This window comes from Palaemon carinicauda, chromosome 27 (assembly GCF_036898095.1).
Source record: "Palaemon carinicauda isolate YSFRI2023 chromosome 27, ASM3689809v2, whole genome shotgun sequence".
Taxonomy (NCBI): Eukaryota; Metazoa; Arthropoda; class Malacostraca; order Decapoda; family Palaemonidae; genus Palaemon; species Palaemon carinicauda.
This window is the reverse complement of record NC_090751.1, coordinates 30735445-30753133: the sequence shown is the minus strand read 5'-3', so window position 1 is coordinate 30753133 and position 17689 is coordinate 30735445. Positions and strand designations below refer to the sequence as shown.

Below are 17689 nucleotides of genomic sequence, written 5' to 3'. Positions count from 1 at the left end.
AAGGAAACATAGAATGGTGTGCCTTAGTGTACCCTCAAGCAAGAAAACAGTGGAAGACCATGGTACAGAGGCTATGGTAATACCCGAGGCAAGAGAACAATGGTTTGATTTTGGAGCGTTCTCCGCCTAGAAGAGCGGCATACTATATCTAAAAAAATTCTTCCATCCAAACCAAGTGGGAAGTAACCACTGAACTATGAATTAAGTAACTTAAGTTGAACAGCAAGATGGAAGAGTGAGGAAGCAAGAATTAAGTGCACACCACGAAGAGTATTGAAAGACAAAATCTGAATAATTTGCAATCAATATCAAATCCGGTATGAATTTATTTTAATTTCAATGCTTTCTGGATATTGCTGAGCGTAGGTGAACGAAAACTGACTAAGGTAAACACAATCCTTTGTCTTGGTCCCACGATAAACATGAAAACAATCACTGGCATGATGACTGAAAAATAAACGATCAATATATAACTGCTTTGCTGAAGAATTCTTGACAGAAATAGAAATAAATTTATCATTGGAAAGCATATCCATTGTATTTTCAAGGCCTAAAGTAGATATATCTCACTACAATTTAAAAGGTATTATATCTGCTTTCACCTCACTTAAAATAATTTTGATCTTTTATCTTATTTTTTTTAAAATTTTAATGACAAATTACACATTTACTTTAAAACATCAGAATGAGTATCCAAGAATGAAAACTTTGTTCAGAAACAAAAAATGTTTTCTTACGTGTAGATGCTTATTGATAAACAACATGCCACTGGATAAACAATTTTACATGGTTCTCTGTGGTATAAAGAATTGGAAAAGTGACATTCCGTGATGGAGATACAACAGATAGAAATATCCAAGACCAGGACACCAATCAAGTATTCATTAAAAATTCAAGATGAATATATTTACTTAATACCAAGAATCAGTTGTTTGCAGTGACAGTTCCTTCTGGCAAACCAACTGGATCCAGTGCAAAGAAAGTCATTCCTGATAGTAATTAGGCAAAATGAACCAAAGAAACATATCTCACTAGAGATGGCATCTCCCTGAAATCCAAAACCCATAAGAAGTGTCCTTTTCTTCTCTGACAGACGAGACTGTATATATGTACAGCTGGACACATTAATTCATGGTACACCTTGCTCTGAGGAAGTGCATCCAGTCGCGCTCTCGGACGGGCCAGCACCACCTCTGCCATTCGTCCTTACACTAGCTGTTTGGTTATTCCCTCACAGTTAGGGTGTGGCAGGGTGCACTTTTTCTGTACAACCCCTAGTTATGTCAATTCATAGTAGACCAAGTTTTATAATTGGTTTATGTATACAATGTTGAATTCCTCTTGTTATCATTATCATTATTATTATTATTATTACTATCCAAGCTACAACCCTAGTTGGAAAAGCAAGATGCTATAAGCCCAGGGGCTCCAACAGGGAAAAATAGCCCAGTGAGGGAAGGAAATAAGGAAATAAATAAATGAAGAGAACAAATTAACAATAAATCATTCTAAAATAAGTAACGTCAAAACAGACATGTCATATATAAACTATTAACATAAAAAACAAATATGTCATAAATAAACTATAAAAAGACTCATGTCCGCCAGGTCAACAAAAAAGCATTTGCTCCAACTTAGAACTTTTGAAGTTCTACTGATTCAACCACCCGATTTGGAAGATCATTCCACAACTTGGTAACAGCTGGAATAAAACTTCTAGAGTACTGCGTAGTATTGAGCATCCTAAATACCAATAAAAATCCTTCGAGACACGATTCCTTGAGAAAACTTTATGGTCAAAGGCAGACTAAATGCAATAAGTGTGAGAAATAATTTGTGCTGCATCACTCTTGCCTTGCAGTGAAGATCCATCGAGCATGGGATCCTTCAGACTCCGAAGGATCTTCAACGGTTGACAATTTGTTCCCCAGAGTTTAAAATAAAGACTAAGAGCAGATTTATTCCACTTCTTTCTGATTATCCCATTGTAACTAATGATTCCAAATTCTGTTTACCTATGAACTATTAGTTAAGCACTTCTTCTTTAGTTTGGAAAACTAGGTGCGATCATGATTGCCACTAGTGTACGCGATCAGTCAAATATGACGGCTAAATATTTAGAGGATATGCTCACTTACACAGATTAAACCCTTTCCCCGCCGTTCCCTTTCCTAACTACATCATCTCTCCCCAGGGTATGGCTACTCCTTTCCCCCACCCGAGGACAGGGAGAGGTCAGTTTAAAGGTTTAAAGGCCACTCATGAATGGCAGAGGCAAGGGACAGTGACAATGCCCTAGAGAATGACCATATTTATATACATATTCAGCGCCCAAGCCTTCTCTCCATCCAAGCTAGGAACAGGGAAGGCTAGACAATGGCTGCTGATGATTCAGCAGGTAGACATAGAGGCTCTTCCAAACCAACATGCCTAGCTCACAAGGATGGTGAGGTTGTAGACACTAAATGAACTAACGAGTTTGAGCGGGACTCGAACCCCAGTCAGGGACGTTTCTAATAGGCCACAGAAGCCCATTATATGTCTTATCGCTGTGTGACCGATATAAACATATATATATATATATATATATATATCCAGACTTTCTTTTTATTGTATAGGGGAGATTATCTCGTTTACACACATGTAGTGAATATTCCTTTGAATATTTGGAATATGCGTTTGGAGAAAAAGCAAGAAAATTGTTTTGGTTATTTTTTTACTTCACTGGGTAACAGTTATGTCTAGGCTGAATTGTTTGATGGAATTCTGAGAGGGTATTTCGAAGGATAATGCAACTTTATCATAAGTTACCAGATATGCATTTTGATGCACAAGAAAGCCCACTATGTTTGGAAAACCACTCTATGGCAATGGTCTTGATTCTCCTGGTAAAAGGGGCATAACTCACAACCAAGGAATCGGGGAGGAATCCTGTATGTTACTTTTGACCCGCGACATTAAATAACGTGTGGTGCCCTATTGCAAACGTTCCTGCCTGGCAATCTACCGGACTGAGGTTCGAGTCCCGCTCAAGCTCGATAGTTTCTTGAATTGTCTAGAACCTCACCATTCTTGTGAGTTAAGGCTGGGGGAGCCTATAGGTCTACCTGCTGAGTCATCAGCAGCCATTGCTGGGCCCTGGCTTAGGTGGAGAGGGGACTGGGCTCTGACTATATATATAATATATATATATATATATATATACACACATAATATATATATATATATATATATATATATATATATATAGTCAATCCCTAGGACATTGCCATTCATGAGCGGTCTTAAAACCTAATATGTACCATCACATCGAAATGAGAAAAAACACGTGAGGGACTTGACGAGGTAATTCGCACCCCACCCCATCTAGGTTACCTCCAGTGAGACCCCTCTCCCACCTCTATTCTCTCTATCTCTGTCGCCTTCCTTCCTTCCTTCTTTATTTTTCCTTCATCCACAAAACTCCACTTCCACCACCGCCATTGATTTTCTACCATTATGTTAGCATGACAATTTTATCATGACTAAGCACGCGAAGTCGCACCTATTATTGCCATCACAAACTCTCCAACCAGCACCGCCGCGTCAGTCGCATGTACGAACAACCCAGATATGCAGAGCTATAACTCTCTGTTCGTGCTTTGAAGGAACTAATAAGTCTAGCTGGTATAACAACACCAACAGGGATATGGCATGACTTTATACCGAAACAGGAATATAACAGAAAATTAGATCTCTCAGATGTTATTCATAAACCGATTTCAAGTTTGAAAAATCAGGAAAACGAAAGATTATGGGATTGTGTGTTACATATGCAAGTTATATTTTGACAACTTTTATATTGGCGCGCACACATACGCACGCACGCACACACACACACACACACACACACACACACATATATATATATATATATATATATATTATAGTTAGTTTTTTACCGATAATGATTATTAAATTTCTATACAGTTGCAAATACATATTTGCTTTTTTATTTAATACACTCAGAAAATCAAATAGAGAGTAAAGATATCAAATTAATTAATGGCATCGGTGTCGCATATTCAAGTTTTTCCACATCCTCAAGTACGTTACCACACACACACACACACACACACACACACACATATATATATATATAGAAATATATACATATATATATATATATATATATATACATATATATAAATATACACACACATACATATATATATATATATATATATATATTATGTATAATGACCTTGTCACACCTGCAACAATTTCCTTTCGGCACAGGTGATGCGAAGCAACCAATACGACACATTTTCATGTCACTTGTCCACAATCAGGTCCACAATATAGCTAACTATCAAACAGTTACTTTTCTTCATCCTATCGAAGGTAGTTTGTACGAGTATTTAGCCGTGTAATAGACTAAATACTATTAATTTCTTTTTATGCTTATCAACATACTCGAGTTTATCAAACTGAACCTTATAGTTATCGGACAAATGCCACTTTTCAGAGATATGAATATAAAGGAATTCAACATAAATCTAAAATATGAAGGTTATTGTTTGGATATAAAATCATTGATAGATATGTTCTCCAATAAACTGTTATATCATCTTACTCGATTAGTAAGTGATTGGACCCAGGAGGCAAAAAAAAAAAAAAAAAAAAAAAAAAAAAAAAATCGCTTGATTGGTTATAACTTTTGGTTTAATGTTTAATGAAGCCAAACAGTGTCTCAGATACCCGGCTAATGCATAAAACTACATAACTGAGAATAAATAGATTGATATCACTATCATTATTTGGTTTTTGTTATTGATGATAATGCCTTTGGCCAGTTCTAGCAGATACAACTTTCCAAGCCAGCTTTACAGATTAAGCGAGAAAAACATTTGCTCGATTAAAGCACAAAAGGTGAAAGAAAGATGGTAAAAAAAAGCGAGATAAGACAAGACAGCAGAGATTATAGCTTGCGACAATAGACCGCCGATATATATATATATATATATATATATATATATATATAAAACTAATATCTATCTCAACTTTTCCTTGAAACTGCCTAAATGACCAAATGATCGTAGTCAATACTCTATCCAAACTATTTCAGAGGACTCTTTGAGTTTTGACAAATCTAACCTTACAAATTTTTAAGTCTACAGCTTCGCCAACTAGCTGTTGAAGATTTCACATATGCTCCTTAAAATAGTGTACTGAGACCTTTGCCGATTCTCATTTATATGAATGACAAAGTTGGTCGTATAAATATAGAAAATGCGATGGAAAAAATTAAGAGAAAATACAATAATTGCTACAGATGTTCGATCTTCCCACATGCAAAATGTTTGTCAGTCTTAACTGTGTTATGAAAGTGATCAATAATTTTGGTAGATTTAGTGGAGCAAGAGGTCGAACAATTATAAAAAAGGTATAAGTACTATTCATATTTATAATGAACACAGTATTTCGAACAGGCAGATGATGGTAATATTGCATTTTGAATCTGCCAAAATGAGTTTATCTTCCATTCGGGGAATGTGAATAATTGCCAAATAAGAGAAACGCCATCTGCAGCCATGAACTTCACTTCAAGGTTAATAATAATAAGTACGTCATTAGAACACAAAACTAATTAACACACCATTAGGAGGTATGCCGGGCCAATTAATAAAAATAAAAAAAACAAATTGAATAAAAAGTAATGCCATTTAAATGCATACCATACTGTTTTGATGATGTTACAGTTTTTAAAATATCTTGTTAATTGTTAAATATTTCTCATATAGTTTCTTAATTACCTTTCCTCACTGGACTATTTTTTCCTGTTGGAGCCCTAGGGTTATAGCATCTAGCTTTCCCAACTGGGGCTGTAGCTTTGCTAATAATAATAATAATAATAATAATAATAATAATAATAATAATAATAATAATAATAATAACATAAATGAAAGACTTTTATAAACAAATCAAGAAAATAAAACTGGCTTCTGATAATACTGAAAAGTTTTGCGACTAATACAAAATAGCATAAATATTCAATCCTACAAGTTTTCCTTGCCCATTTTTAATAAATGAACCAGGGTACAACTTGCATACAAAATCAAACATTCATTATACAATAACAGAATAATCATGACGGGAAAATAAAATCAGGAATATTAAGCAACAGACCCTATTAAAACAAAATATGTGAAATCCAAATGTATTTGAGTTCTTATTCTTTTTTACAGTAGAAATTCTTTTTAGCTCCAACGTTCGTATAAATGCATCCATCAATTTCCTTTACAATTTTCTAAGGAATTAGGAACCGAACACTGGTAGAAGAAATGATAAGGTAAAACACAAACCAATTTTACTGGGGGAACCCATTTCTCCAAAGGTTTGTTGATCAATACGTGGCTTCATCACGCGAGGCCAAATTGCCACCAGAGACTTGGTATTGTGTCTACAACTTCACAACAGCAGTATTTTAAAATAGCAGTAGCTGTTTTTCTTTACATAAATATTTAGAAAAAAAATAAAAAAATTTCAGTTTTAAAATATTCATATGGTAATACATGATCCCACATGTGATTAACAGGATACTTAACTTGATGTACATTGAAAAGAATGTAATTCCTTAACTTGGTTGGTACTAAAAAATAAAAATCTCTTTCCATTACGGTGAACAAATTACAGTGACAGACGAGGATCTTTAAAACTTATTTCCTTACCATTACTTATTAGTGCTTTAATCTTCAAAATATACCACAGGAAAGTCTAGAAATATAAAACCCACACAATTAGAAGGAAGGAAAGCAATAACATGGCCGAGTATTTTACAAGATTTATGGCACATATAAGAAATCATTGGCATTCTGGCGTTAAGCTAAAGCGCCAAAGTTTGAATCCTAACGATGAGACTGAAAGAGCGATTAAAGTTTACTTTATTTAATTCAGATTTCAGTCAGATTAAATGGTTACGAAACAACAAAAATGCAGGTAAAGCAGCCAAGAAACTAAAGGAGTCGTCACCTATCTATAAGTGACGCAATAACCTCCAAGCATATAACCATGAATAGTTCCTACGAGTCTTACACATATACAGTATATAATCCGCAAAATAATGTGCAAGGGGAAGAAAACAAAACTGAAGACAGTATAAATAGTCTTGTTCTTGTAATAAAAGCACACATATATATACTGTATATATATATATATATATATATACACTGATATATATATATATATATATATACACTGTATATATATATACACACATATATATACACACACACACACACATATATATATATATATATAGCATCTACTCCGACGCCTATTGAAGCGAAGGGCCTCGGTTAGATTTCGCCAGTCACCTCTATCTTAAGCTTTTAATTATATATATATATATATATACACACACACATACATATATATATATATATATATACATATACAGTATATATAAATATATATATATATATTTATTTATTTATATATATACACACACACATATATATATATATATATATTACCAGACAAACTACAACTCTAGTTGGAAAAGAGGCCTACTACAAGTTTATATGGGTCGATGACACCGTACTTACAAGTACACAATCTGTCCCTTGCCTCTCCCGTTTACGGGATGCATTAAAACTAACAATAATGTTTTTACTAACGATAGAAACTATTTCAACTATAAGATTGCCAAGAAAAAGGTTTAATACTCTAAATAATTTCATTGGCTATTAATAAATCAACCAAGTTGCTAAAAGTTAAGACATAGAATTAAAATCATAATCTTTTACAGGATTAAAATTTTTCTCGGAACCGGGACATTTTTCCAGCCTCCCCTTACGATTCCCCTCACAGCCCGGCTGTTCCAAGTCTCGGTGTCCCCCCGGGAGCTAGAATGAGCGAGCGATACTTTACGGTAAAGGACTCTCTTTTTATTTCCCCCATTGGATATTGGATGTTGACATTGTCCCAAATTCACTGACACCCCTTCTTCGTCTGGCCACGCTGCCGACACAATGCTCAATGGGGGAAAATTCGGCAAGGACGTGGCTCGATATTTATGCTCTTCCCCTCTCTCCTCCTTTCTCTTATCTTGGAAATTCGAGTAATATATATTTGAAGAAAAGGGTCATATTAGAACAACTATATATATATATATATATATATATACATATGAGAGAGAGAGAGAGAGAGAGAGAGAGAGAGAGAGAGTGGGTGTGCGTGTGTGTTTGTCGTCTATGTTGATTTTCATATAAATGCCCCTCTGTAATAACTATCTTACTATGTTAAACGGAATTGTTACAAATAATTACTATCAAAATTATCGTTATCATTCTCAACCATATTTTTCCCAATAACTTTGGCGAGATACGAATCATGTGGCATCGATGATAATTTATCCAAGTTTTCTCCTGAAATATGTGTATGTGTCTCATTTTCCCTAATAAGAAAATTCAAAAGCTAAAACACTCGATATATTCCATAACCTATATAGTTAAAAGGGCTACAGTCCTTAGAATTTTTGCAAGTACGTTAAAACTCTGAATTTGAAATTGGAATTATTTTAAAGTTGGGAATTTTATCGAATCCTACTTGAAAATCACCCTTTGTTCAACTCATTTAAAATGAATTATTCTTCCATCTAACCTGTATTACTTTGTAACATCAATTTAAAAAGAAAGTGCCATTCAAATATCTTAAAAAAAATTAGTAAGTCATTTACAGTAAATATGTTAAAATATATCCCAAGATTAAGTAAAATTGAATAAAACCAAATTACAAAGTAAATCATTCCGACTAAAAATAAGAATTTGTTAACTTGAATAGCTCCAAAGAATAGTAAGACATTATGTGTAACCATGTTGAAATGGTTACACATAGAGTAAAATTCAATATCTACTAAATATACAAAATAATTTTTTTCCAACTAAAACAATTTATCTCCCAAACCTTTCACATCTTGCTTCTGAAAAAAAGAAAACAAAACCCTGACATCAACAACCTTCATTGAACCTCAAACAGAAACTTGTAAATAAACAAGAAGAGACCGTGAGTAGAACATCCCGAATAAGTACTGTGTTGTGCTTTGTCTGTGTGTCTGTCTCTCAAACGCCATCGATTTCCTAGTAGATAAATCAATAATTCCCTCCCTCAAACCACCATACTCGCTTCTTGAACATTTAACAGAACTCTTCTACCAGTCATGATGCTAACAATGATTCCAATGGCAATTTATATCACTATTCATGAAGGCAATAATGTATTTGGGGATCACTGAAAGATGACCAATACCAGTATTCACACACAGTATATATATATATATATATATATATATATATATATATATATACAAAAAGTAACCCTGAACCTCTATTAGAACAAACATATAATCATATACGTATGCATCATTGTGGCACAATCGATATCGTCGGAGACTTACAAATCATGTACCTAAGTTCAAACCCCGCTCATGTTTTATGTCATCTACTGAAATATGGCCCAACTGAGCAACGTGATTTTGGGGAAGGACAGTTGACACCATGACCACGTACTTAAGAGTCGAATCTACACTGTGGATATTCTAGCTTGTGTTCGATCCCTGAGTATCTCTCATGTGTACAATCATTTGCTGTGGTCAAGAAAATGGGTGCTAGGCTTACAACTGAACCTTCTAGGATATTGTCGAGTTACTAAAAGGCTGAGTTCTGACAATACTCCCAAGGAAAAATTTATATGTAATATATATATATAATATATATATATATATATATATGCACACACATACGTGACTTATAAAACTTTTAGTTCACTGGACGCCCATTTACAATTCACTTTCTAATAGATATGTCAAGAGACTTTTGCTATTTTTATCCCGGTCGAAATTAATGTATATATATATATATATATATATATCTATCTATATATATATATATATATATATACATGTGTGTCCTGTGTGTATGATATATATCAGCACACACATAATGACAATTTTTATATCAACAAATAGTTTTCATATGGCATATTCATTTACACTTAGCAAGCAGTGCAGTTGTACCCGTTTGTGTCTGACTAACACAAATAATCCAGTCATTGTAACACAAAAACACACTAACATCAGAATAAAGCCTTAAAGCATTTACGTTATTTCTTTCCTCATCTTGAATAAGAAATTATTAAGAAAACAAAAATAATAATAAAAAAACCTGACGGATTATATAAATCAAATAAATAATAATTATTCGATAAATGTAAATGAACAGTGAAAACTCATAAAAAATATGACAAATTTATTTCACTATAGAATCAACTGTCAAAAATACGCTTTTGAAAAGTGCATATGTTCATCACGAACTATTAATCAAAACTTCTTTGAAAATTTTATAATTATCATTATTAAAAGTAGATTAACCAGCCGAATGAGTCATGCTCAACAATTGGCCCCTTTGAAGATTTCAGCGAATATCAAATAGGTTATAAAAAATACACCTTTGAAAATTTTAATATTTGGTCAACTGGTTGACCATATACACATTTCAAAATCGCAAATAACTAACAGGAAATTGTTGATGAAATATAGCCTAAAACCCATAAATTCTCATAGAAAACGGGTTGTCAAAATACGTCTTTGAAAACCATACATGACTAACGAGAAATGGTTAAAATACGCATTTAAAAAACAAAAAGGCAAACTAAAACTGGTTTTAAAATACGCCTTGGATAAATCCAAACTAGAACTGGTTATAAAAAAACTACCTTTGAAAAAAGCTATCGGAAACTGGTTATAAAAAAAACTACACCATTGAAAAATCTAAATGACTATGTTGAACTGGTTATCATGCTAATGACTATCGACGACTATTTATTATTATTATTATCACTATCATTATTAACGCCATCAAAGCCACAACTTTAGTTGGAAAAGCAGGATGCTAAAAGCCCGAGGCCTCCATTAGGGAAAATAACCCAGTGAGGAAAGGTAATGAGAATAGAATGCCTGACTGTTCCCTAAAGCAAGAGAACTCTAACTCAAGACAGCTGGAGACCATGATATAGAGGCTATGGCACTACCAAAGATTGGAAAACTGGTTTGATTTTGAAATTTGTAAATGAATAGAATACTGACCAATCAACTCACTAAAAATAACAGCGTAGCCGCAACAAACAACAACAACTTCTACAGCTTCACTGCCCTTTCACACACGCTCATCAGTATTTCGTCGATCCGTCTACAATTAAAGCATCTTTTACCTTCAAGATACAGAGTACCTTCGTCAAACTAAATTCCTTACCAAATTTTCTGTAGATTATAAGATACACACGCGTTCCCTCGAACCATATCAATATTCGAGTACTTTCACTAAACTAATTTCTTAGTATTTCTGTAAATCTTAAATTAACTCAAAACACTCCCACGTCTTCTCACATTCGCAAGACATTTCGTTAAAATGTTATACTTCCATACTCGATTTCATTTTCACGTCACATACTTGAACAGGTGCTTCTACATAATTATGCGGTGTAGCGGTACAATATTAACCGTTAACACTATGATTGGAATTGTTCTATACCGTCATTGAACACAAATTTGTACAAATTGAATTAAAATGGTAGTTTACATAACTTGGTCATTTCATAGAGAGAGAGAGAGAGAGAGAGAGAGAGAGAGAGAGACCTTTTCTCGCACAAGAATTACAACTAGTAACTAGCAACTTTATCAACATGCATAAGAAAACTAAAAGATTACGAACAGTGGTACATAAGTAGCTTACTATAACTCAGAAGACCCTTTATATATATATTATATATATATATACACATACATATATATATACACACACACACACACACATATATATATATATATACACATACATATATAGCTAAAATTACCATTAAAATATGCACTTATAAGTTACGCCCCACATACCCTTTCATCTAATGTAAGACACCAAACCATAAAACACTAAAACAAAGCGTAAGGCCCAATAAAATGCAAAAGATCATAAATCAGTCGTCCTTATTCCGATAAAAATAGTTGTCTTATCTATAATGTTTAGCTACCCGGTACAGTTTTACGAGTAGTACATCCATTTCCGCGTTATAATGATTCACTTGTATATGTCCAATCTATCTTTAGGGGAGGATTTGTTTAATCAAAAAGGTATCACTGATGAATACTCGTAAAAAAATTAATCTTTACCGAAAACAGGATTTTACCTACATTCCAAACATGTGCTTAAAACACCACTGGTAATCTACTATGCAATTCATATTGATTTGAGAAGATATCACAACTGAAAAATATCGACGATGCTTTCCGTGGATTGATATGTGTTTCAATCAACAATAATGTGATGTTACTGCCATTGAAACCAACACTTTCTTATATTAAATTAAAATGTTAAAATGTTCAAAATTCATTTGATCAATACTTATAAATCAAAAAGTCAAAATGTTCAAATTTCATTTTATTTACTAACTTTTTTATTATAAACTAAGTAAAACTTTAAAAATAATTCTATTTTTTAACACTTATCAAAATAAAAAAAATGGAAATGTTTAAAATTCATCTTATTCATCAACACTTTTTCTATTATAAATTTAAAACTCAAAATGTTCAAAATGCACTTTATTTATCATTCATTCAATAAAAATTGTTGCACAGATTTCCTTCAATAAATCTAATCTCTCGAATCCTAAACTAAATCCATAACTGCCACCAACAAATACTCAGTAAATCCTACCTGTTCATGGTTGTTTGGGAAATGTATGGTATGGCGGACCCAAAACAAAATTGCACAGAGATTCACTTAAAAATTCAACACGCCTCTCTATTCCTCTCTTTAGCAAAGGCACAGGAGCAAATGAAGAACAAGCTACCGACCATATCCAATTTACTGGGGAATCCAAAGTCCCGAGATGATATTTTAGTCGGTAGTGATCAAAATGACAATTACAGTACGAAGTGTCGTCAGAATCTGGCGAACACAGGTTTGACACTTCCCAATGGAAGAGGAGATGACTGACAAGTGTTTGTTTACGATTGACTTGACATGAGCACTGACGTTGAGATGTCGTGGTCCTAACAATTATGATGTCCCTACAATGAGCTTTTGAAAGAGCCTGGGTATAGGGCTCAAGGCACAGAGCCAGTCATGAAAAGAGAGAGAAAGAGAGGTGACTGCGTGAGTCGAGTCGAGCAGCAGCAGCGCTCTATGCCCTTGTTGCGGTTTCAGGTCTAAGAGGCCGATGATGACTGGTGAGACAGCAGAGATGTCGTCGCCTCATATACCCTCTGACAGGCATGACCTTGCCCTCCACCCAACCGTTGGGCTACCCAAATACTGGGCCCCCTTACCCACCAAACATACCCCAAGTCCCGGTCGCAATAATGGACCCACTAACTTTTTTTTCCCCCTAAAAAGCTAAGAGTGGAGTGTTCTGTTTTCTGGACTGGTCCTTTTAATGCATACTCTACGACCTCTCAGGGGAATTTCTTTAGTCTCTCTGGCTAAGTGATTGGGATCTCTTCTTAAATTAAGTGAAAATATAATAAATCAATAAAATGACAAAAAAGTCCATCTAACTAACACATTGAATATAACAGTATCACAGGAACCCTGCAAAAGCTGAGCATCAAATCCAGAAACGTTAAGAAAATCACATGGCTGGTTTCGGGCAATAAAGGTCAAATGGCCTACAAATTACAGGCGACAATTTCTTTCTGTGACAAGATGACTTCCCGATCCAATGGAAAGTCGAATACTGAGAAGGCTCAAGCGTTCACTCTGCAGCAGTGGACTATTTAGGACAAGTTAAAAGAGGCTCGACTGCAAACCGGAAGGAAGCAATAAAAAAGGAGTAAAAAAAAAAACATTGAAAAAAAAAGATGCGTTCTGGCGGGTCTCAGGTAGGCAATTACAATACCTCGAAGACGGTCCGACTTTATCGGAATGATGGGAAAAAAAAAAATAGAGGGTGGTAAGATAGGAAGATGATAATCAGTCCTTCCCTATATATGATAAATTATTTAACATATATTTTTACATGAAACAATAGAATGCAACTTATTTGCACAACAACCCGGATAGTATTTTTATAGGCAAATTACTTGATTTATCCTATTTTGATATTAGCCAACCCTTCCCCACAAAAAAAAAAAAAAATTAAAACTTTAAGAACCAATAATCTAATCAAAATTATTTAAATATAAAGTGGCCTGTTGGTACTGTCTCTGCTTGGTGATCGCCAAACTGGGGTTCGAGTCCCGCTCAAACTCGTTAGTTCTTTTAGAGTCAGCAACATCCCCCTCTTATGAGATAACATGGGAGGGGGGGGGGGGGTTTGGGGGGGAGCATAATGGTCTCTACCTGCTGAGTCATCAGCATCCATTGCCTGGCCCTCAATGTTCCTAGCTTGGGTGGAGAGGGGGACTTGGGCGCTGATCATATGTATATATGGTTAGTTTCCAGTGCATTATCTTGCTTGATAATGCAATGTCACTCACCCCCCCCCCGGCGCTGTCATTCATGAGCGGCCTTTAAATCTTTAAAATAATTATACGTATTGCGTAGAACATGTTCACTAACAAAATATGACATTTCAATGGTTCTCAATTAAAAAAAAAAAAAAAAAAAAAAAAAAAAAAAAAAAAAAAAAAAAAAAAAAAAAAACACACACACACACACACACACACACACACACGAGGGTCATGTCATGTGTTAGACTACTTACATATACACGGCGTCCTAATAGGGTGCAATCCCTTTTTCTAGGATGGAATAAATAAACAAAAACGTCCAAAGTATATATATCCATGATTCATTTTAACAACAGTATCTCACTGCAAGACCACCGTGACTGTCTGGCATTTTAATCGCTTGGCTACTTAGTAATATGACAATTGTAACGCACAGAATTTTGTTACTGAAAATTAACTCGATGGCGTTGCTACTGATGGGTGTCGGGGGGGTGGGGTGAATATGGCACAAGGGGTTCCAAAATAAAGGGGGCCTTCAATGCAGGTTTAAAGGCCGCTCATGAATGACAGAGGCAAGGGACAGTGACAATGCTCTATCGAGAAGGACAATGCCCTAGAGACTGACCATATAACATATGATCAACGCCCAAGCCCCCTCTCTACCCGAGCTAGGACCAAGGAAGGCCAGGTAATGGCTGGTGATGACTCAGCAGATATACCTATTGTCTCCCCCAAACCCCCATTCTTAGCTAACAAGGCTGGCGAGGATGCAGCAACCAAAGGAAGTAACGAGTTTGAGAGGGACTTGACCCCAGCCTGGCAATCTAAATTTCCCACAGATTCACCAGGTTTAAGGGGGAGGGAGCCACTTTACTATGACCCCGACACCCCCCAAAAAATTCTTTAGACACGATCCCGAGTCTGAAATGTACTCAAACGTTCCCTCCATTTCTTACACCGTTTAAGTTGCAGTATAAGTCTTGAGGAAGCAATTTCTTTGTCTTGTACGTTTTCACTGTTTACTGTTACTATCAACATGATTTCAAATACTATGATTATCAATCATTTGGGAATTATTCACACCATTATAATCATCAGTAATGACATCATACTCTTCAAGCAATGAGTGGAAAAATTTGTTAGTAATAAAATGACTCTAAAAAGTGTTGGGTCTGTAGGCAATTTGATTCGAATGTTTCTAATCCCGAATACAAAATCATTAACTTAGAGAGAGGAAAAAAAAAAAAAAAGTGAATGTTTCCTTCCCGTTTCAATAACATTAATGACTAGTATATGTGACCCGTCAAGAATGACGGCTAAATATGCACATAGAGACTTAACCCTTCCTAACCCCTCCCCCTTTCCTAACTACAACCTGGCAGTTTGCTAATTTGTTAGAGATTGTAGTTTCGAAGTGTATCTCTTCTCCCGCTGAGCGTGACTGGATAGATTATATCATATATATACCTGTATATATATATATATATATATATATATATATATATATATATATCATATAGGAGATTCCCGAGACCTTACCTTTATATATTGGTAAGTAGTTTCCCATGTCTAGATATAATTGCTAGAATAATAAAAGTGTTCAATCATACTTCAATTACATCCTCACTATGAATATTCAGTCAGATGTAATATAGAAAAAAAAAGACACCATTTAACTTCTTGCAAAGTCATGCAATTTTCCTCGGCCACTGCATGTTTGTGTAACACAGCTGGCCAGGTGGCAGCTCATTTCAGGATGGCCATGGTTAAGGTCACAGAGTCAACAACCTGCTAGCTATCTGTGAAAGATTCCTCAAGAGACGTATGCATTCCCACCTTTTAATATCAAGTTTAATTAAAGTTATGGGCTAAACAATTAAGTAAGAAATCGACATTATAATAAACTGGATCCATAAAATGTCTCTTTATATAGTATATATATGGAAGATTTATTTTAACGTTACCGATCTTCAAATATTTTATATTAGTTTGTAATTCCTTCGCAAGTAGTTTATTTCTTTATTTCCTTTCCTCACTGGGCTATTATCCGTTGGAGTCCTTGGGCTTATGGCATCCTGCTTTTCCAACTAAGGTTGTAGGTTCGGTGGTAGTAGTAGTAGTAATATCTCGAGCGGGGTTTGAATGGGATTTCTTTATCGTATGGAAGCAGCTGTGATGCCAAAGGCAAGTGTGACATCAACTTACGGACCATCTCCCACTGTGCACGTCGATATATATTACATTTACGTGACTGACTGAAATTGCTTCTTTGTTGCAATAGCAGATATGAAAAAACTTCAAGTGGCTGCGTGGTGCAATTTTTCATCTACATTCCAAAACCCAGTATTTGTACTTCACGCAATTTTGAAAAGTTTGTTTGCCCCCCCCCCCCACCCCCTCCCCCCAAAAAAATAAAACTTAAGCATTACAACACTGACGGACATAGAGAAAAACAATATGATACAAAGCAATGTTGGTAAGGGTTTAATAAATTAGAAAGGAGAATTCTATAAGCTTCTATAACTAAAAATAAACGTTATAGTACATCGTACGGTAATTTACTACAAACATAATTACATCAAAATACAGTAGGCCTATATAGCTTTGTTAGATTTTCTTGCAAAACACGCAAAGAACTTTTTTCTAAACAGATCTGAAATTACTAACTTTAGTGCGTCCACAAAGAAATCTTAAGTGTAGGTAAATAGCGCTTACAACTTTATACTATGAACTCGCACAAAGTTCCCTTTAAAAGTTCCACTCTTATAAAAGAGAGAGAGAGAGAGAGAGAGAGAGAGAGAGAGAGAGAGAGAGAATTAAATCATCACAAACCGCAAAGATTGTTTAAAGACTGTGTTGCTAAGCATAATCTATTTTTAGACAAAGACTATTATATCATAAATCTTAGTAATCCAAATAAAATACGAACATCTGTGAACTGATGTTAAAAGCAAGGATAATCAGATGTAATCTCAGTGGATCTGTGTACTTGACCTATAGATTAACACAGCAATGCAAATAACATCGTGGGGAAATGCCCCTTTAATAACAATCAAAGAATATGCCTGATACTCTTTATTATATTACTGTACTAGTGTACGTGACCCGTCAAAAATGACTGCTAAATATCTGGATAGATATGCATACACATGCAGACCCCTCTCACCAGGGTATGACTACTACCAAGAGAGACGAGGAGAGCTGGAGTGA

The 17689-nt window shown here is 34.8% G+C and overlaps 1 protein-coding gene across 12 annotated transcripts in view; it reads right to left on the bottom strand.

The window, feature by feature from the left end:
• Chi (LIM domain-binding protein 2 Chi) overlaps positions 1-17689 on the bottom strand; it is an 84128-nt gene that overhangs the window by 52279 nt on the left and 14160 nt on the right. The window contains exon 1 of one of the 12 annotated variants that reach the window (XM_068350973.1): positions 12744-12766. The exons of the other annotated variants lie outside the window; for them this stretch is intronic. Within the exon in view, the coding sequence (XP_068207074.1) occupies positions 12744-12751 (8 nt within the window). The 5' untranslated portion in view covers positions 12752-12766. Of the gene's footprint in view, positions 1-12743; positions 12767-17689 lie in introns of those variants that run through there. 12 annotated transcript variants of the gene reach the window in all.